The 18,929-nt window shown below is 48.1% G+C and overlaps 4 protein-coding genes across 4 annotated transcripts, besides 12 other annotated features; 1 reads left to right on the top strand and 3 right to left on the bottom strand.

Moving 5' to 3' along the window:
* Positions 1–2: 2 nt before the first annotated feature.
* Positions 3–57: a microsatellite.
* Positions 58–473: 416 nt separating this feature from the next.
* PVX_087985 (cloroquine resistance associated protein cg1, putative) lies at positions 474–3,704 on the bottom strand (the record flags this gene model as incomplete). The annotated part of the gene is made up of 1 exon (XM_001613408.1): positions 474–3,704. The coding sequence occupies one exon, from the start codon at positions 3,702–3,704 to the stop codon at positions 474–476; it is 3,231 nt and encodes a 1,076-aa protein (XP_001613458.1).
* Positions 537–612: a microsatellite.
* Positions 3,206–3,229: a microsatellite.
* A 128-nt stretch (positions 3,705–3,832) lies between the features above and the next one.
* Positions 3,833–3,866: a microsatellite.
* Positions 3,867–4,153: 287 nt separating this feature from the next.
* Positions 4,154–4,177: a microsatellite.
* Positions 4,178–5,578: 1,401 nt separating this feature from the next.
* Positions 5,579–5,614: a microsatellite.
* Positions 5,615–6,506: 892 nt separating this feature from the next.
* PVX_087980 (chloroquine resistance transporter, putative) lies at positions 6,507–10,787 on the bottom strand (the record flags this gene model as incomplete). Its single annotated transcript, XM_001613407.1, has 14 exons — positions 9,990–10,787; positions 9,559–9,824; positions 9,251–9,329; positions 9,034–9,127; positions 8,726–8,858; positions 8,505–8,576; positions 8,300–8,375; positions 8,079–8,161; positions 7,892–7,942; positions 7,340–7,396; positions 7,071–7,163; positions 6,912–6,956; positions 6,725–6,779; positions 6,507–6,586 (listed from the first exon to the last, which is right to left on the bottom strand). The coding sequence occupies exons 1-14, from the start codon at positions 10,078–10,080 to the stop codon at positions 6,507–6,509; spliced, it is 1,275 nt and encodes a 424-aa protein (XP_001613457.1). The 5' UTR covers positions 10,081–10,787.
* Positions 10,447–10,479: a microsatellite.
* A 155-nt stretch (positions 10,788–10,942) lies between the features above and the next one.
* Positions 10,943–10,974: a microsatellite.
* A 1,687-nt stretch (positions 10,975–12,661) lies between these two features.
* Positions 12,662–13,423, top strand: PVX_087975 (cloroquine resistance associated protein Cg3, putative; the record flags this gene model as incomplete). Its single annotated transcript, XM_001613406.1, has 1 exon — positions 12,662–13,423. One exon carries the CDS (start codon positions 12,662–12,664, stop codon positions 13,421–13,423), a length of 762 nt encoding a protein of 253 aa, XP_001613456.1.
* A 678-nt stretch (positions 13,424–14,101) lies between these two features.
* PVX_087970 (cloroquine resistance associated protein Cg4, putative) lies at positions 14,102–16,765 on the bottom strand (the record flags this gene model as incomplete). The annotated part of the gene is made up of 1 exon (XM_001613405.1): positions 14,102–16,765. The coding sequence occupies one exon, from the start codon at positions 16,763–16,765 to the stop codon at positions 14,102–14,104; it is 2,664 nt and encodes an 887-aa protein (XP_001613455.1).
* Positions 15,977–15,997: a microsatellite.
* Positions 16,015–16,037: a microsatellite.
* A 31-nt stretch (positions 16,766–16,796) lies between the features above and the next one.
* Positions 16,797–16,826: a microsatellite.
* Positions 16,827–18,604: 1,778 nt separating this feature from the next.
* Positions 18,605–18,627: a microsatellite.
* Between the last annotated feature and the right edge of the window lie 302 nt (positions 18,628–18,929).

The following is an 18,929-nucleotide window of genomic DNA, read 5'->3' as shown; positions in this document are numbered from 1 at the left end:
AAATAAAACGCGCTTCGGGGGTGCGCGCAAAAAAAAAAGTTGAGTAAAGAATGAAAGGCACAAACTGGAGGGGGAGACTCTTCTGAGGTAGGAAAAGCCTCCCGGGTGGCTAATCCGTCGAGTGAAACGTAGAATGAAATGAAAAATGCACAACGAGGAGGTGACATTTATGGACATATACACTGCGTGAAAGGGGTGGACTTATATGGCCAGTCCACTCAAGGCCTGTTTGTGTGTGTGTGCGTTAACTGTGCAAATTTGGGTACGACGCACCGCACAATTTGCCTGAACAATCAGGCAAAAAAGAGGATTTTTTTTTTTTTTTGGCTAGCAGATGCAAACAACATGAACAGTTCAGGCGAAACGTTAAAAAAAAAGGAAAACAATTGTCACTCTTTTAACACGATTGAGTGGGGGGTCCTACTTAAAAATGCCGCAAAAGTGAGAGCGTCATAGAGTGATGGGCGAACGGGTCAAAATATAAGGTTGAAGAAGTCGTACGGGAAAAGCTTCCAAATTATGTGATCCTTTTTGGGAATGTAAAAATGAAAAAAGGAATTGTACTGTTCGAAAAACTGCGACAAATGTTCGCTGTAAATCATTTTGTCTCCATACACCAAACTGGACTCGGGGACGTAAGCGAAGTTGAAGTGGTCATCATGGAACGGTTGTTCTTCGCTCACGTTAAGTCGTACGTTTTCCCACTTCTCATCAGCAGTTGCGTGTTTAGCCCGCCTCGCGTGTGAAGTTTCTGCACGTTTGTTAGGATGGTCTGTGTACGCTGAACGGTCATGCAAAATTGCGCCTCCCTTTTTCCCGTCTTTATTAACCAAAAGGAGGTAATGCACAGAGTTTTGAACTTCGGTTGGGTACTCCAAAAAGAAATGATATTTCCACTCAGCTGGCGCGTAGCATATGTAATCCCAGCTGACCACCACTGCTTCGTAATTCCAGTACCGATGCCTCACAATGTTGCCAATGTGAAAAATGGGGGTTCCTTTGTACACTCTTTTTCGGATATAATTTCCTAGCCCGAAGTCATATTTTACGCCGAACTCCATTTTAGTGTTCCTGGGCACGGATTCGAGTGCGTGCATGTTTTTTTTCTGCATCATTTTTTTTTTTTTTTCCTGAAACTGGTGCAGGTAGAGCTTGTCTGCGTCGCTGAGGTAGGGGTCGTCTCGCTCGCCGCAGCTGGGGGGGGGCCTGTCGCTTCCACGTCTGCTGCCGCCACTTCTGCTGCCGCCACTTCTGCTGCTGCCACTTTTGCCGCTGCCACTTCTACCCCTGGAGCGGCCCACCCTCTGGGCGCTCGCGGCGAACACATTTCTGAAACACCGTATGACTTCGTTCTGCGATTTCACGGACGTGTGCAGGGTCGGGTGGGCGCAAAGGACGGGAGAGGACACATGCACGTAGTAGTGGCACTCCGTGGTCTGGAATATGTTCACTATGTTTGTCTGCGTCTCGTTTTTGTAATGCAAGGAGCAGTCGAAGTAGATGGTCGTTATGTAATCGTGTACATCGCCAAGGGAGTCTCTGCAGCGTCCTCCCCTCAAATCAATCGCTAAAGCTTTGTAGAAGTTTTCGTTCCCGTATTTTAAAATCTCCACTGGCTTGTCGATCATGTATGTGCTTATGTATGGAATTCGGTCCGCGGCGAAGGAGAAGTAGGGAGGCGGGCTGGCGACCTCGCTCAGGGGCGTAATTGTGGCTTTGAAGGTGGCTAGGGGCGGGAGGACATTTTGGCCTCGCCCGTCACCGCTGCCGCCGCTGGCACTACCGCCGCTGCTAGCGCTGCTTGCACTACCACCGCTGCTACCGCCGCCGCTTCCATTCTGGGTGTACTCCGATGGGGAGGCCGAAAAAACCGACGACGACGAAAGGACGGTCGCCGAGGCGGGCGCCAAAATGGATGAGGCAGAGAGCTGGTTCGCAGAAGGGGGATAACCCTGCGAGGGGAAATCCCCCCCGGAGAAGACAGCCGCATGGTCAATGTCCTCCTCACGCGTAATCGATATAACAGCCGATTGAGTAATTACCCCCTTTTGTGTCTTCAAATAATTTTCGGCGTCTTTACGAAGTCTATAATTCATTTTGAGCACAGGAAACGCATCATACACTTTTTCGAAAAAGGGCTTTCCTTCATTTGAGGAGCGGTCAGAAGATCCAAGCAAAGTAAGGGGGTACTTTACCCTATCGTACTCGTCCTTCTCATATCGAATGACGCTGTTGGGTAAGCAGACTTCATAAAAATACTCGTCATGCTTTGTAAACTGGAAGCACTTGTTCATCAGTCCTTTTAGCAAGAAATGATTGGGTGGGTTTACCCTATCGGTGTAATCACAGAACATGTAGGCACTTAGGGTTACCCGGTACAGGTGCGTTACCTTTGGAAAAAAAGCATTCAACATTTTATTTAGCTTCTCCTTTAACGCTCTGAAGTAACTCTCGCTGTACCTGTATGGGGAGAACGTTTTAAAAAAGTAGGGCTGCTCCATGGCCCTTCTGTTTCGTATAATTTTGTGCAGTTGGGTCAAATTCGCCTGAACATGTTCATATATTTGGAAAATGAAGGGGAAATAACGTCGGTGCAGTTTTTCGAAGCTGTTAACTCGTAAGTTATTGTTCCCACATAGGAAAAGGACCTCGAAGAAATATGTCCCATCGCTGTAGTACTGAACCACTGTGTTGTTAACGAAGAGCAGGTCTTTGTCACTCAGGTAGCTACAAACGCATGAGTGTTTTCTCTTCTTATTTTTGTTTTTTTTCTGATTATGCCTGTTAGTAGCAAAGGAGATGGATCTGTTGAGGCAGATTTTCAGTTCATTCTCACTCGACGGGGTGAACGCATCAATGCAGGCATTTTTTATGGTCAGCATTTTTCCCTTTATCATGTGATTCTTTAGCATCACTTCATCATTCACATTTCTGTAGGTTCTATTCTTATGGTACGCGTTGAACTTGTGTTTGTAGAAAATGTAGTCATACACTTTTTGGAAGTTGCACTGTATGGCTAGTCGTCCGTTGCTCATACGTTGAGCTGCGCTAGTTTCGTTAAAGCTGTGCTTCTTGGGGGCCCCCCTCCTTCCTGGGAGGTCTTTCCTTAGTGCTTGGTTCGCCCCCCTGTGTGGGTGGCTACTCCCCGTGGTGCTTCTTCCTTCTTCGTCTTCTCCTTTTACTGCTTCTCCTCCTCCCCTTTTGCGGGTCGCTGCTCCCGCGTCGACTTCACTTCCAACCATTGGGGCCGCCCCCCACCCCCATGTGCCTGACGAGGGGGGGTCACCATGCGTGTGTAATTCGTAATATATTCCTTTCCCCTGAGAATACTTCAAGAGGTAATTTCCCCGGTGTAGTTTTTCCTCCACGTAATTGATCACCCCCTCGGGTGCTTCTCCTGCTTTTTTAAATACCCCAAGATCATCACACCCCGACAGTGCTTCCTCTTCCGCGCCATCTCCATAGGGTGGAGTCCCCCCTTCACTGGCATCGCCAAACCTGCTTGACCTTCCGAAGAGGCACAGAAAGGAGTCATTCCCGATGGTCACGTTGGTGTATTTCTGCGATCGGTCGTTGTGGAGGAACTCGCTTGGTATGCTGTGGTCTAGCTGCACTTGATATTTTGTGTTTACAAAGCACTGGCACACTAGCTGGGTCAGCGTCACTGCAACGAGCACAGGCGCAAGCGCAGGCACGGGCCGCATCTTTTCTCCTCTCTTATTCTTTCTGCAAACGGGTTTGAGTATTCATCATATGGTTCACGTTGGCTGACGCTGTGTGTGCTTGGCGGGGGGGTCCTTCGTCGATCGGTTCGCCGGTCGCGCGCCGCTTCCGGGTTGCTTCGCCTCTACAGGTTGCTGCGTAGTCGTTGCTGCGTAGCCGTCGCTGCGAAGCCGTCGCTGCGTAACCGTCGCTGCGTAACCGTCGATGGTTACTGCTTAAACGTCGCCGATCACTTCTTAGCTACCGCGTGTTGCTGCTTACCCGCCGCGAGTTGCTGCTCACTTCTCAACCACTGCGTCTCCCCCTGGAGCGCTATGCCAAGTGCAACGTGCAGACTTCACAAAAAAAAGGAAACGCGAGGAACGAAGCAGGGCCGCGCAGAGAGCTTCCCTTGTTGACGCCGCTTGTTGCGCATGCATATGTCGCGCGCTTGTGTTTTTTTTTCGCTTCGCGCCGCGGCGTTGTTTCTACTTTGCGTTCCCCTTCGTTTTAGCATCGCCTTCCATTTTGTAATTTTTTTTTGCCCCACTTTTTGCCTCACCTTTTTTTCCGCCCTTGCTATACGCGTGCCATTTTGCAAAACTTCCCCCGAGTACTCGTTGGCTCTCCTTTTCCCCTTCCCGCGCCCCCCCGCTTTGCAAAATGAAGAATTTTAACTAGCGCATTTTATGGTGCGTAGGTGCGCGGGCCACAGGAGCTACTTTTTTTTTTTTTTTTTTTTTTTTCAGATGCCACGCAGCCCCTCCCCCTTCCACAAATGCATATTTTAATGTACGCACTTGCATACACTTGTTTGCGCTTTTTTGTGTCAACTGGTTTGCCAATAGGGGACCCTTTTGAGAAACCCCAGCTGCCCTCCGGTTAATCATTACATGGGAGGTGGTGAGGGGAATGCATGAAAGAGTGAGCCCTCCCCCATGTTGATGCTTCCCACCGAGGGAGAGAATTTAATGTAGAGAGGTGTAGGCACTCCCGGTTAGCTGTGCCTTGGGATTGAGCGCCTCCCCAAATGAGCGTATTCAGTTGGCAGGCAGTTTTGGGGAAATCCTGGCAAGATGACACAGCTTAGTCGAAAGTTGGATTATTCATTTGAGAGGAGGGATTCCCTAAAGAAGCCGCGCAGTGCCTACGCGAATACCGCCCAGACAGCGGGAGATGCGAAGAGGCAAAAAGAATACCCCCTGGAACCACGAAACGTCGCGTAATTCACTAAAACCATGATGAACAAACCACTTGCAAGAACAAAGAAAAGAAAAAGAAAAAAAAAATGAATTGGAAATCTCGAAAATATGTGGCGAAAGATATTTCGGATTTCTGCACACGGATTGTTTTTTTTTTTTTTTTTTTTTTTCTTCCCTTTTTGATTTTCGCTTTGCTTACATTTTTCAATTAGAAGATTAAATCTTGATTATATTTTACAAAAAAGGAAAAGAAAAAAAAATATAATTGTAAAGTCTTCTAAACATTGTTTAAAATGGAAAGGAAAACATTTTACATACGGATATAAGTAGACCGCGGGAAAGGCGCAACGGTGAGATTTACAGGCCGACCTGTTCCATTTCGCCTTGCGCCTACCCACATGCAACACATGGAAAATACACATGTAAATGTGCTGCTTTACTTATCCGGAAAACGATTGAATAAAGGAGAAAAAAAAAGAAAAAAAAAAAAAATCCGTGTGCCATTGTTGCAGTTTTTATTGTATATTTTTTTTTTTTATTTCTTTTCTTTAAACAAATATGTTTGCAATTATGAAATCTTTGGTAATCTGATTTTTTAATGAATTACAAAAATGCGACAGTGGGGAAAAGGGGGTTAAATCGGACGCAGTTGAAAAGGGGGTTAGACCTGCCGCAGTTGAAAAGGGGGTTAGACCTGCCGCAGTTGAAAAGGGGGTTAGACCTGCCGCAGTTGAAAAGGGGGTTAGACCTGCCGCAGTTGAAAAGGGGGTTAGACCTGCCGCAGTTGAGAAAGGGCGGTTAAATCTGCCACACTTGAGAGGCTTTCCTCTTCCCTCCTGTTTAACCCCATCACGTGGATCAATCGACGCAGTTTTTTTCTTTTTTTATCTTACTTTTAATATGCTTCCCCGAGGGGAGAGACAAGTTGCGCAAACGTGGGATGAAATGGGAGTACGACAAAGGGGGGGAAAAAAAAAAGTTAAAAATGCGCAAAAAGAAGATTAAAAATGCGCAAAAAGAAGATTAAAAATGCGCAAAAAGAAGATTAAAAATGCGCAAAAAGAAGATTAAAAATGCGCAAAAAGAAGATTAAAAATGCGCAAAAAGAAGATTAAAAATGCGCAAAAAGAAGATTAAAAATGCGCAAAAGGAAGATTAAAAATGCGCAAAAGGAAGATTAAAAATGCGCAAAAGGAAGATTAAAAATGCGCAAAAGGAAGATTAAAAATGCGCAAAAAAAAGTTAAAAATGAGCAAAAAAAAAATTAACAATGAGCGAAAGAAAAATGATAACGGGGTAGACACATCACAAATGCCATACTAAAAAAGTGGTTGGCTCATGAGCGGGTTAGACAAAGAGAGTGGAAGTCAGTTGGTCCACGTGCAAAAAAAGGGTGCGATCATTTTGGGGGGTTAAATGGGGTGTAACCCCCCTCAGCGTAAGCGCACAGCGTAATCAAAGGGGCTGCGTTAAGTTTGTCAGGTGAACGCGTCTTGACATGAGATTTGTTGCAGGTGTGTGTGGGGGCACTCATCCAGAGAGCAAATCTTCTAAGCGGGATGGACTGATCCTTAGCAGTTCTTCTTCATCACACCAAGGGCGTCAGTGTGTTATTATCGAGTCTGCATTGGTCAGCTCTCCTTCGGAGTCGTCGTCGTTGCCAGCTTCCATCATTCTTTTTTCTAAATTAAAAGGGGCATGGGGGTAGGCGGGTGAGGCACATGCAACATGGGGAGCGAAGCAGGTGCCATGTGAGACGTTCCATATAACCCACGCGTGGCGCAATTCACCCCCGCGTGGAAAAACGTTCGCTGCCTTACTCTCAAGAATTATGTTTCCTATGCGGTAGATGATGGATCCGAAGAGGTAGCCAAACTGACGGGGGGGAAAAGAAAAAAAAAAAAAAAATAAATAAATAAATAAATGAATGGACGGATGGATGAATCCTCGTTGGCATGCTAATGGGCGCGCATGCATGACAGCGCTACATATTTGGCTCCCCCTTACCAAAGTGACAAAGTCCAACATGCGGGGTTGCATGACGGCGTCTCCCTGGAAAAGGGTGGAGGGAAGAGAGGGGTGTAATAGGGGCAAAAAAAAGGAGTGCAATTAGGGGAAAAAAAAAGGAGGAGTGCAATCAGGGGGGCAAAGCAGGAGGGGCCCTACCGCAAGGAACTTAAAGTAGTAGGCGATGGCTATGGCTGGTCCCTGTATGCAACTGACGATGGTGTAGGTCATGGTTGAGAATTTCTCTATTATCTGCAGTAGGGGGGGAAAAAAAAAGAGAGAAAATGAAAATGGTAAATGGAAAATCGCCGCATTAATAACCCTAAGTACTGAACAGGTAGTCCTCAAAAGACACACATCACTTCTGTAAAAGGAGTAAAAAAACAGCACGCCATGGGGCATCTCCCTCTCTCCCCTCTTGTACTTACAAAGCTGGTGATTAAATTGTCGCAAATGTTGAAAAAGGAATAGGCTATGAAGGTTTTCTGCGGGGTTAGGAAAAAAAAAAAAAAAATTATCATAATGGTGAAATGTTGGGGAAGCGTCTGCAGGGTGGTACCCCCTTTAGCTCATTCAGTTAAAGCAGCTGCGATTTGCCTCATATTGTTGCGATTTGCTTCATATTGTTGCGATTTGCTTCATCTTGCTGCGATTTGCTTCATCTTGCTGCGATTTGCTTCATCTTGCTGCGATTTGCTTCATCTTGCTGCGATTTGCTTCATCTTGCTGCGATTTGCTTCATCTCGCTGCTTTTCTCTTCATCTCGCTGCTTTTCTCTTCATCTCGCTGCTTTTCTCTTCATCTCGCTGCTTTTCTCTTCATCTCGCTGCTTTTCTCTTCATCTCGCTGCTTTTCTCTTCATCTCGCTGCTTTTCTCTTCATCTCGCTGCTTTTCTCTTCATCTCGCTGCTTTTCTCTTCATCTCGCTGCTTTTCTCTTCATCTCGCTGCTTTTCTCTTCATCTCGCTGCGCAGCCTTACCCATGCTCCTTCGCAATCGTCGCACATCTTGGACATTCCCAACCCGCAGTTCTGGGGGTGAAAAAAAAAAGGAAAATTAAAAAAATGAAGCAAAGCAGCCGTGGGGGGAGGAAACACAAATGATTAACTCGCTCCTGCAAATGAAAAAAGAAAAAACGTCAGACAAGGATCCCCCTCCTTCGCATACCTCCACGATGGTGTTCTGTCCGAGGAACAAACATCTAAATCCGTTTTTTATATTCGTTCCGATTTCCGAGAAGGGCAAATTGACTGAGGGGGGGTCGAAGTGAAGAGGTGCAGTTAAAGTTGGTGACCCATGTAGCTAAGTCCGCTTTTTTGTGAGGCGACATGGAGATTTGGGAAAGCACAACGTGGTGAGTCCCTCCAGGACTCTCAGTAGATGCCTACTTTGCTTCAAAAATGGGAGGGTGTACATCGGAAGCATCAGGCAGGAGGTGAATATTTGGAAGAAGGAAACAACGGCCTGTTCAGGGGGGGAAATGCAGCAAAAAGGAACAATGTTGGGGTGAAAAGGGATGGCCCCTTGGGCAAGTGCGCATATGGGGAAATGTGCCCTTAGCTCGGATCCCATTTTTTGGGGAGATGTCCTTACGTTCAGGCGCAGGATGTTTATTTTGTACTTCTTGAAGACGATTTCTCTGGTCATGTTGGAGAAGCTTAGCGGCTGCAGAGGGGGGGTGCAGGTGAGTGAAGCGGCGGTGAAGCGGTGTGCGAAGCGGCGAGTGAAGCGAGGGGTAAACAGGGTCAGGCAAGCACCCCTGTCAGTAGTGCTGGGTCGTCTCGCGGCTCCCCAAAAGGGTCGCCAAATCCTACAATCAGCGAGGCAATCAACACGAGGTTAAACACGATGGAATTCTCCTCCTGCGTTTCGAAGGATAGCATAAACTCCACAACGGCGATGGTCACGACGATGATGAATGCGCCGACGTAATTGAACAGGTGGTATCTGCGGGAGGGGGGAAAGCGAAATGGGCAGGGGAAATGTGCACTTGAAATATGCACGCGAAGTATGCGCGTGAAGTGGGGTTCTATACACCTATGGGAAGGAGCCAATAAGGAAGGGCAACGTGGGGTGGGGTGAGAGTTTCCCTCTACACCCGATTATGCCGCCTCTCCCCTACCTGTATCGCAAAATCAAAAAGCAGAAAAACATGTTTATCGGAATGCTCAGCTGCATGACGAAGGACTGGATGTTCCCGGTGGTTCTTGTGAGGCCTGACGGGGGGGAAAAGACGCGCGAAAAGGAGGGAAGTGAAGTAAAGGAGAGGTTAAGCAGATGAGGGGTTAAAATCGACGCGGCTTCTACCGGGCGAGCCGCCGCTTCGCCGCGCGAATTACCTATAAACGCGATGATAACTGAGCAGGCGTCCAGCAGCGAGATTAGCAAAAATTGAACTCCGAAGTTTCGGTGTCTCTCCTGCGGGGGGAAGGTAAAGCGGTAAAGGGGTATATATAAAAGGCGAAGGGGTATATAGAAGGAGGTACTCCCGATGGATGCACTGGGGGCACCACCACCAGTGGAACGCACTCTGCGGGGATATGTCTGCCTCTCCGCAGGATGCTCTCCCCCCTTCCAATAACGCATGCAGAAGGAGCGATTAGATGGTGTAGTTATTAAAGAATAACCCATCTGCTGCGCTGCTCACCTTGGCGGACATGACCCGGCGACCAAACATAAAGTACAAGGCAAAGAAAACGACCATGCATATGCAGTTGTGCGTCTCGGAGGTTACAAAGCTGTAGTTCCCAATCTTCTTCAGAGTCCTCTTTGCCAGCAGTTTATTCATTACACATACGCACAGGTAAACGATAATCAGCAGATAAATGGAAATATTTTCCCGAATTTCATTATAAGCTAGCTTCAAAAAATTGGCGATTTTTCTGCTGATGGGGACGTCCTCTTGTATTTCGCCTGTGGGGGGAAAGCAGTTGTTTATTAGAGAAGTGATTAGGGGGGTTGATCAATGGAGTGCCTCACGTAAAAGGTAAAACACCCCTCGCGGGTAGGGGCAGCGGGTTGTCTCGCCACTCTCCTGCACGGTGGTCAGGGGGACCCTTCGCTAAGGGCCTGCCTTACTCTCATTCTGTGCGTGGCTATCCAACTCCCGGTAACGTTCATCGGGGGTTATTTGGGGACTCCCCTTCTTCTTCTTTTTCAGGATGGTCATTGTGCGTTAGGGGTAGCGGTGGCGCAGATGGAGTGAGGCGGATGACGGGATGCAGATAACGTGATGCAGATAACGTGACGCGGATGGCTAGACGGCTCTTCGACAGCGTCGCCAATCCGTCATTCGCGCGGGGGGTTGCGAACAGGGGCTTCTCACTGGGCGGCCGTCCGCCTGAGTGGGCGCGGGCGAATCTGCGCGGGGAGAATTCGTCCCGTGGTGGTGGAGCAGAGCCCAGGCAGCGCCACGCGTAGAATCAGCGGCAAGGAGCGGCGGAAAAGTGAAGCGGGAGTGGGAAAAAAAAAAAAAGGAGTAATAAAAAAAGGAAAAGAATCTTCAAACAATGTTTGATTTGAAAGGTTCCCCAAAAATGTTCGCAAAATTCTCCTCCAAAAAATTCTCAAATGTTGGCAAAATTCTCCGCTAGAAAAATTTCTCAAATTTCGCAGGATTTTTCAGAATTTCTCAAATTTCGCAGAATTTCTCGAATTTTTCAGAATTTCTCAAATTTCTCAAATTTCTCGGAAATCCTCAAACTACCCTCCTCGCGTGCATGTCACTTTGTCAAATAACAATTTGGGGGGCAAAAAAAAATTATCCTATGCCGTTCTGTTTGATTCCACTGGTTTGGATTCGGGTTGATTCCGTTTGTTTCTACCCTGTCGTATGTTTTGTTGCTCGTCACTTCGTTACTTCATTACTTCGTTACTTCATTACTTCGTTGCTTCATTACTTCGTTGCTTCATTACTTCGTTGCTTGTCACTTCGTTACTTCATTACTTCGTTGCTTCATTACTTCGTTGCTTGTCACTTCGTTACTTCATTACTTCGTTGCTTCACCACTTGGTTATTTTTTTTTTTTTTTTTTTGCGAAAGGTGGCCGCTCCGCTTCATTCGCGTTTGCACTTAAATCTACATTTCATTGAGTAAAATAAAAAGGGGGGGGGCACTTAGCACGTGAGGAAATAAAAAAAACGGGTCAAATTAAATTACCCAGGAACAATTTTGTTTCGTTTTTGCAGTGCACGTGGGGGTTTGGGGGCGGGGGAATTTCTAATTAGGGTTCCGTTCTACCTCGTTGTGCTTAAACATGCGCGTAAAAAATGGCTACCCCGAAAGGGGAAAGGGGGGTGGATTGGTACAATTTGGAGCGGTGCTTTCGCCGTGGAAAATAAGTCATATGTAAACTGAGGGGTAGGGTTAACTTACAGAAAACTCGCACCACATGTAACCTATAGTGTTATACTGTAGTGGTCCCAGGTAGGTGCTCCTATGTGCTGTTCTAGCGGGGATCCGATCCGCTGCCTATTCCCCTTTTTTTCGCCGCACAGAAAAAAAAAAAAAGGTTGTAAGTGCAAATGGGAAAAGAGGGGATAAGCAACGGTAAGGGGTAAATAGAAGCAAACGTAGTAAACTATACACTGCTCACACGTGCTGTGCGTAAGCAGCGCTTTAATGTATAATTGCATTCCTTTGTGCGATGGCCTAACCGGGGAAGGCGGAGTCACAAGAGGAAAGAAACGGTCGCCGGGGAAGAAGCAACAACGGGGCGCCTTTGCCCGCAGGAGGCGTGTCGGGGCAGCCCGCCACATACATGCATATGTACATATATACATATGTAACTATGTGCAGATGCACTTGGAGAGCTCAGCTCGGGAAAAAAAAAAAATTACAACTTTTCCGTGAGCAAAACTTCGCTGAAGAGTTGAAAAGCAAATTGAGCTGCGCTGCCGGGGAAACTTCCCCAGCGCGGGACGTATACACCGCGTGAGCGGCGCGCTATATGTAGCAGTCCGACCGTCCGACCGACCGCCTATTCTTAGGAGTCCTTCCCCCCGAGGTGCACAAAGGCGGGTTCGAAAATGACCCACTGCAAAAAAGGCCCTTCCGCCGGAGTCACACGAAAAAAAAAAAAACATTCCCCAGCATGCTCACGTGGGTACATTTCCCCAGATTACTTACCTGGTGTGTTCCCAAATTATCCGAAGTGAAAAGGAAAAAAAAAAAAAAAAAGTGGGACCATTACAGTTCACGCGTAAAACGCGCGCGTAGATCGGCAGAAAAGGAACAACTGCTCGCGGCTGTTTTTTTTTCTTTTTTTTTTTTTTTTTTTTTTGGCGCGCGCCCCTTCTGTGTGGGAAAGAGAAATATGCCCTTGTCGAGGCAGGGCAAAAGGGGGGATCCCCTTCGAGGAGGCGTTCGGCGGGCCGTGCTAGTAAGCACATAAACATCTACGTCGTATGTATAAGCGTTTATATGCACGTCGCATGTATAAGCGTTTATATGTACGCCGTGTGCATTTACTTTTGCCTGTAGGCGCGCTCCTTTCCCCCGCGCGGGGAGGCAGCTCGTTCACCTGCCGCTTTTCAAAAAATAATTTGCTGACCATATGAAGGGCGTCCTTCCCCTGAGTGTGAGGAGGCTCCGCGCGGAGAGGGGGAGGGCCCCCCACACATCACGCTGCGCCCTGATGAGATGCGTAAAACGGTTGGATGGTCTCCCCAGGTGGAAATGGAGCCAAACTCGCATGGAACAAAATGGCCTTAGACACCTCACAACTGGGAGAGAAGATCCGCCAAAAGAGATGAAAAAAAAAAGCGTTTTCCTAACATGGAGATGCTTAGGGTTCAATTTAGCCTTGTCCCTTCCCCTCCTCTACTTCTACCTCCTGCAATGCGAAAAGAAGAAGAAGCAAAAGGGGAAGGGGCAAATTGGGTTAACCCAAGTGGAGTACATTGGCAAGCCGTTGATCGGAGGCGACTTCACTTTGATTAATCATGACGGGAAGGTAGTAACAAATGAGGATTTCAAAAAGAAGTTTTGTTTAATTTATTTTGGATTTACCTACTGCCCAGATATATGTCCGCAAGAGCTGGAGAAGCAGACCATCGTGATTGAAAGGATTGTAAAAAAATATGGGGACGTCATAACCCCCGTTTTTATTTCCGTGGATCCTAATAGGGACACGCTGGCCCAGGTGAAGCACTACTGCAGCAGCTTTAGCGACAGGCTGGTGGGGCTGACTGGCACGAAGGAGCAAATTAGGAGGGTCGCCAAGTTGTTTCGCGTGTACTACAACGAGCACGTCGTGGGGGAGGAGCAGACGGAGGAGCAGACGGAGAAGCAGAAGGAGAGGCAGACGGATACCCAAACGGAGGCACAGAGTGGAGACCCCCCCCGTGCCCCCAGTTACAACTACCTCATTGACCACTCAATAATTCATTACCTCCTCGATGCCGACGGAAAGTTCGTCGACTTTTTCGGGAAGAACTGCACCACCAGTGAGATGGTGGAGAGGATATCCCATTACGTCGATTTGCATTTGCAGAGCGGGGCTGCAGTGTAGGGGGTGGCGGCGAGGCGGCCCTCGAGAATGCGCCCCAGTGCTCCAGTGCCCCAATGCCCCAGTAGGGGGGCTTGTCCTTCAAGGGGGTCGCCCAATCCTTCCTGCTCTAAAAATAGCAGTCTCGTTTGATATTCCCACCCCTTCGGGTCTGCCCACCTCGCGCATGTGACGTACAACTTTAAAATTAATTAAAAAAAAATTCCCTTTCTGTTGGAAGTTAAGTTTTTTTTTTTTCCTTTTATATATATAAATATATATACGATGTGCCCGTCAGTGAGCAGGGAAACGTGCATACGCCGGCTGCTCCGTGGACGCAGCTCGTATGTGCACGTACCTACAGACACCCCCGCGCGCCCGCAACTATCATAGGCATACATATGATCACTCGTTTATGAAGGCAAAAAAAAAAAAAAAAAGGACACATTTCAATACAAGTGGGTGTGCGTAGCGGCGAGGGGGGGAAGGCGCGCCGCGGGGGCGAGACCTCCCCGTTCCTGACGTTTATACAAAATGGAGCGAACCGCTGGCAAGCGGTGTGACCCGCTCTCCCGTTGCGCGCCGCGAACTCGCCAAAGTAATCTGCGATTGGGTAAGAAGAGGAGGGGAACACACCTGTGGCGGCTCTTTCCCTGTGGCGGCTCTTTCCCTGTGGCGGCTCTTTCCCTGCGCGCACCCAAATTAGATGTCCTTCTCCTCCGCGCTGCCCGCGTTGTCCTTGTTCGTGGAGTTATCCGTCTCGTCGGTCTCCTTGGCGTCCTTACTGTTGGTATCCTTTTCGACGTGATCGTCGGCCTCTTTCCCATCTGCATGCTGGTGTTTCTTCTTTTCCTTTTCCATTTTCTCCCTCTCCTGTTTCTCCTGCTTCTCCTTCTCCTTCTGCTTGGCCAATTCCTCTGCCTCCAGTTTGGAGAAATGCTTCTGCGCCATCTGCGTGACGTCGTTGAATTCGTTTTCAATATCTTTGAGGGTGTAAAGGGGGGCCTCGTAGAGGGGCTGCTTCATCTCCTTCTCCTGCATGGCGTTAAGGTTGTCCAGCAGCTTCGTCGTCCTCGAGATAATCTTCTGACTCTCCTCCGATGGTCTCTTTTCGCACTGAGCGATTACGTTATTCAAATGGTTCAAAATGTTTCCCAAGTTTTTCTCCTTCGCACTGTAGGTGTCATACCTATAAATGATGTCTTTTACTCTCTCCCTAATTTGTTCCTTTTTCTTTATAAAGGCGTTTTTATTCTCGTCAATATTATCATAAATCCAATTTTCGCAATCGTCTAGGGAGAGCAGGATGGCGTCCCTCTCCTCCTCCATCACAAAATCTTTGTACATTCCATTCAGTCTGTTTCTTGTCTCATAAATGATTGTCTCCAGCTCGTTTATATTTTTGAGCCTCTCCGCTTCTTGCAAATCGCTGTGTTGCATGTTAATTTCTGCTTCGCTAAAAGTGTAGATGTCTTTGGTGCTGTACGATCCGGGGGCTCCGATCACTTCGATGGGGAGGGTGGTATAGCATGTCTGCACTTTGCCCTCCTCTCCCTTCTTCAGCTCAGCTTTGTGGCCACTCTGGTGAGACGGAGATGCCGTGCCATTGGGAGTTGCACCCTCTGCGTTTTCCTTCCCTTCATTCGATTCATCCTCATTCGTTTTTTTTTCCTTCCCATTTGTTTCTCCCTCGTTGGTAGCATCTGCGTGTGCATCCCCCTTTTGTGCGTCCTTCTTCTCGTCCCCTTTTTTCTTATCCTCCTTGGGCTTTATCACCGTCTTGGACACCGTCTGGGCGCCTAAGAAGGTGAAGGTGTCACTCTCCGAGAAGGTAGTCATCACATGGGATTCCACGAACTTATCATTTTTGTCATTCACCTTGATGAGGCAAGACCCTAACTCTTTGATGCAGTGTGGGGGTAAGTCTGGGCTGTCTTCATAGTAGGCAGTCACTTTGATGTGCCCCTTCTCTGGGATGACTACCTTCTTCACCTTCTTCTTCAAAGAGTCCGTGTCATATAGCCTTTCCACTTTAAATTTCGATGGATCGCTGATGTTGTGCCATTGGACACTGATCGGGTGGGTGACCCTCTCGATGCACTCGTATTCCTTCACTTTGTAGTGTTTGCTAATCATGGCTCCCGAGAGGACGCACCCCCTGGCGACGGACTCGTCGGCAATGAGCGTTTTGGATAGTGGTTTATCGAAATATTGCTGTAGAAACTTCTGTATGAATGGAATTCTCGTGGAACCTCCTAAAATTTCGATCGACTGCACATCCGCTATGTTGAGTTTGCTCACCTGCATGGCTTTATTTAATAGCGTTTTCAATTTGGCGAGAAAGAAGGGAGCGCACAACTCTTCAAAATTGTCTCTGCTTATGAACCCTTGGCAGTCCAAATCCTCATAGAGACACTCCACATGTATAGACGTTTCGTTGTTCGCCGAGAGGACCTTCTTCGTCTTCATCGCAACGTCCTGCAGCTTCACCCTAATCTTGTTGTCAATTTGACTCGTTTCATTGTTAGATGTAACGAAATGTGGGTTCAGCTTCCCCGTTCCCATTTCGCACAGATCGGTGGACCGTATCTTATATAGCGGATTCATCTTATGCGATGTTATAAACACATTGTTAATATATTTGATCAGCTCATTATCTATGTTCCTTCCTCCCAGGTTGGTGTCCGCCACGTCACTCAGAATTTCACATTTGTTGGAGAAAAACCGAGCCACACACACACATGTGTTCGCGTAACCTATGTTTACAAACACCACCACCGACCCGACGTCCTCCTTAAATTCTTTCATTCGGTACATCCCATAATCTAAAGCAACGGCTGTGTTGTCACTGATGATCCTCAACGCATTGACGTTAATAATTTTTGTGGCTGCGATGAGGCACTCCTTCTGGCTGTTCGTAAAGGTAGGTGGGTAAGACAACACAATCTCGTTGCATTCCTTCCCTATGTACTTTTCTGCTAACTTGATTAGGGAGAAAAGCAGAGCTGAGAGCACCCGCACGACACTTATGTCAACCTTCTCCTTCTTATACTCTACCTGGTAGCCCAGGTAGTTATGCTCGCAGGGGACTAGATTCCCAAACGACTCGCTCACCTCGATGTCGTCTTCATCTGCCTGCTCCGCCAGCTTCCCAATGAGGTTCTTTATATTCCTGCAGGTGTTCCTGAAATTCGACTTCACCTTGGCCAGCGCGTTGTCTCCGATCAGCCTCTCCTTCTCCGTGAACGCCACCATCGTGGGCGTCAGCCGCTCCGACACATCGTTCCGCACGATGTTGATGGCTCCCTTGTTGATCGCCGCCACCACGGAGTTGTCATTTCCGATGTCGATTCCGAGCACGGACATGGTTTCAGCGGGAAGGCGGCAGAACAGCGGCGGAAAAGCGGCAGAACAGCGGCAGAAAAGCGGCAGAAAAGCGGCGGAAAAGCGGCAGAAAAGCGGCAGAAAAGCGGCGGAAAAGCGGCAGAAAAGCGGCAGAAAAGCGGCAGAAAAGCGGCGGATAGGCAGCTGATAAGAAGCGGCTTCGTTGCGGCTTCGCTGGGGGGCAGTGGAATCCTTAACCGGGGCGCGTCACATGCACAGCGCGCGCATCACGCACCCTTTCACGCGGAGGGGTACTGTTGTGTGGCCAATCCTGGGCAACGCCAAAAATTGCGTCTCTATGTGCACGTTGTGCCTCTGCTCTTCCTGCCGCTTTACTCCCCAGGCTGCGTCGCCCCTCTTTTTGCTTTTCCTGCGCAACGGGTTGCTCCTGGCTTGTGTAGATACCTCCAGGAAAAAAAAAAAAAAAAAAAAAGGCGTACTCAAAAGGTGTTTCTTTTTTTTTTTTTTTTTTTCTCCTCTTCGCGTACTTGCGTTTATTTTTTCCCTAACTTTTCAGTTCGCTGCAATTCCTGTTTGCTGCTTTTTTTCGCGTTCCAAATGGTTAACAATTTCGCGTTTTTTATTTGCATTTCATTTTTTTTTTTTTTTTTGCTTTGTTGTAAATTTCTTTTTTGTGCTTTCAATTTTTTGCGTAACAATTTTGTGCGCGTTTTTATTTTTAGCCATTCAGCCTCGGCTCTGTTCGCGAAAAATTGTGGGGGTGAAAGGCCCGAAGCTTTCGTCGCTTGTCATATGCGGCACGCATGTGGGTCGCGGCGGGTACGTGCGGAAGTGTATGCGTGAGGGAGTACGCACGTGCTGAAGCTGAAGCTGAGGTATGTACGTACGGAAGTATGCTCGTGAGGAAGTACGCACGTGGGGAAGTACGCACGTGGGGAAGTACGCGCTGCGCTTCTTCCTTTTTGGCCAAACAAACTGTGGTGCTTAATCGGGGAGGCGCACAAAATGAGGTGTGGCGTGGAATACATGCCGAAGCATAATAGCGTAACGCAGCATAAGCGGCATACGTTCGCTTACCCGCGCAGCAATGTCGAAAATACGAACGATCAAAGCGGAACCAGGCGAGTAGTGCCTTTTCTTTTTTTCCTGCGGCATACAAGTGTACATAATATGTGCCAAGCATGTAGGCACATATACATGTGGTATACCACGCTGTGCGCAAAAATTGTAACTGGCGGGGGCATTAATACGGTGCGTACGAATGGAATGTATTTTTTTTTTTTTTTTTTTTTTTTTTTTTTGCCAAACGTGCATGCTCTATGTGAGAAGCACGCCGAAAAAACGCTTCTGCAAAATGGTGAAGCGAATACAAAGCGTTTTTATATCCCCGTGGGGGCCGCATGCAATCCGCGCACGTATGCTTAAGGCACACGTGTGAGAGGTTGCTTAATGTTAATGTTATCTGCCTATGTGGAGTCGCCGCGCGATGCAAGCCCGCAATGCCGGCACCCCGCGTCGTTGCTCGGATGAAGGGATTGCCACCTGCGCGGGGGGGCAGCGGTGTAGGGATGATGCTATTTTTGTGGTGGCCTATTTTTTGCTGGCCTACTTTGTTGGCATCTCCCCTTTTACCACTCCCCTTTGGGCGCTCCCCTTTTGCCGCTTCCCCCCAAAAGAATGCGCATCACCTTCATCCCTAATGCGGCCAAATGAACCGGCCACATATATCTTATTGGGGAGGGGCAAACCTGCGGGGATGGCAACGTCGGAATGTTTAGCCACATGTGAAGATTAATGCCCATCCCAAAGAAGGCCGCCAAGTTGAAACAAAACTGATTCACACTGACGTGTGAACGTATTAAATGTACCCACGCGCGCACGTGGCCTGGTCTGGCCTTACCCCGTTGTCGCGGTGTACCATTCCGTTTTAAGGGCCTTCTTTTCGTACGAAGCGCCGTCGAAATGGCTTCCCCCCCCGTTCTGCATCTCTCCTTCGCGCATATGTAAAGGTGAAAAGGAGGAAAAGCTGCGTTCGTTCTGATAGCATCCCTCGAAGGTTGTCACTACGCGGAAGGTTTGGTCAAAATGACTCGGCGAAGGGGAGGAGATGCTAAGGCGAAGTGTGGACCGCGTTGCATATTGCGAGGAAGGAAGCGCATAAAAAGGGGGGATGCCCCCACTGCTC

Source organism: Plasmodium vivax, chromosome 1 (assembly GCF_000002415.2).
Source record: "Plasmodium vivax chromosome 1, whole genome shotgun sequence".
Classification (NCBI taxonomy): Eukaryota; Apicomplexa; class Aconoidasida; order Haemosporida; family Plasmodiidae; genus Plasmodium; species Plasmodium vivax.
The sequence above is the reverse complement of the archived record's forward strand: the minus strand, read 5'-3'. Positions and strand labels throughout refer to the sequence as shown.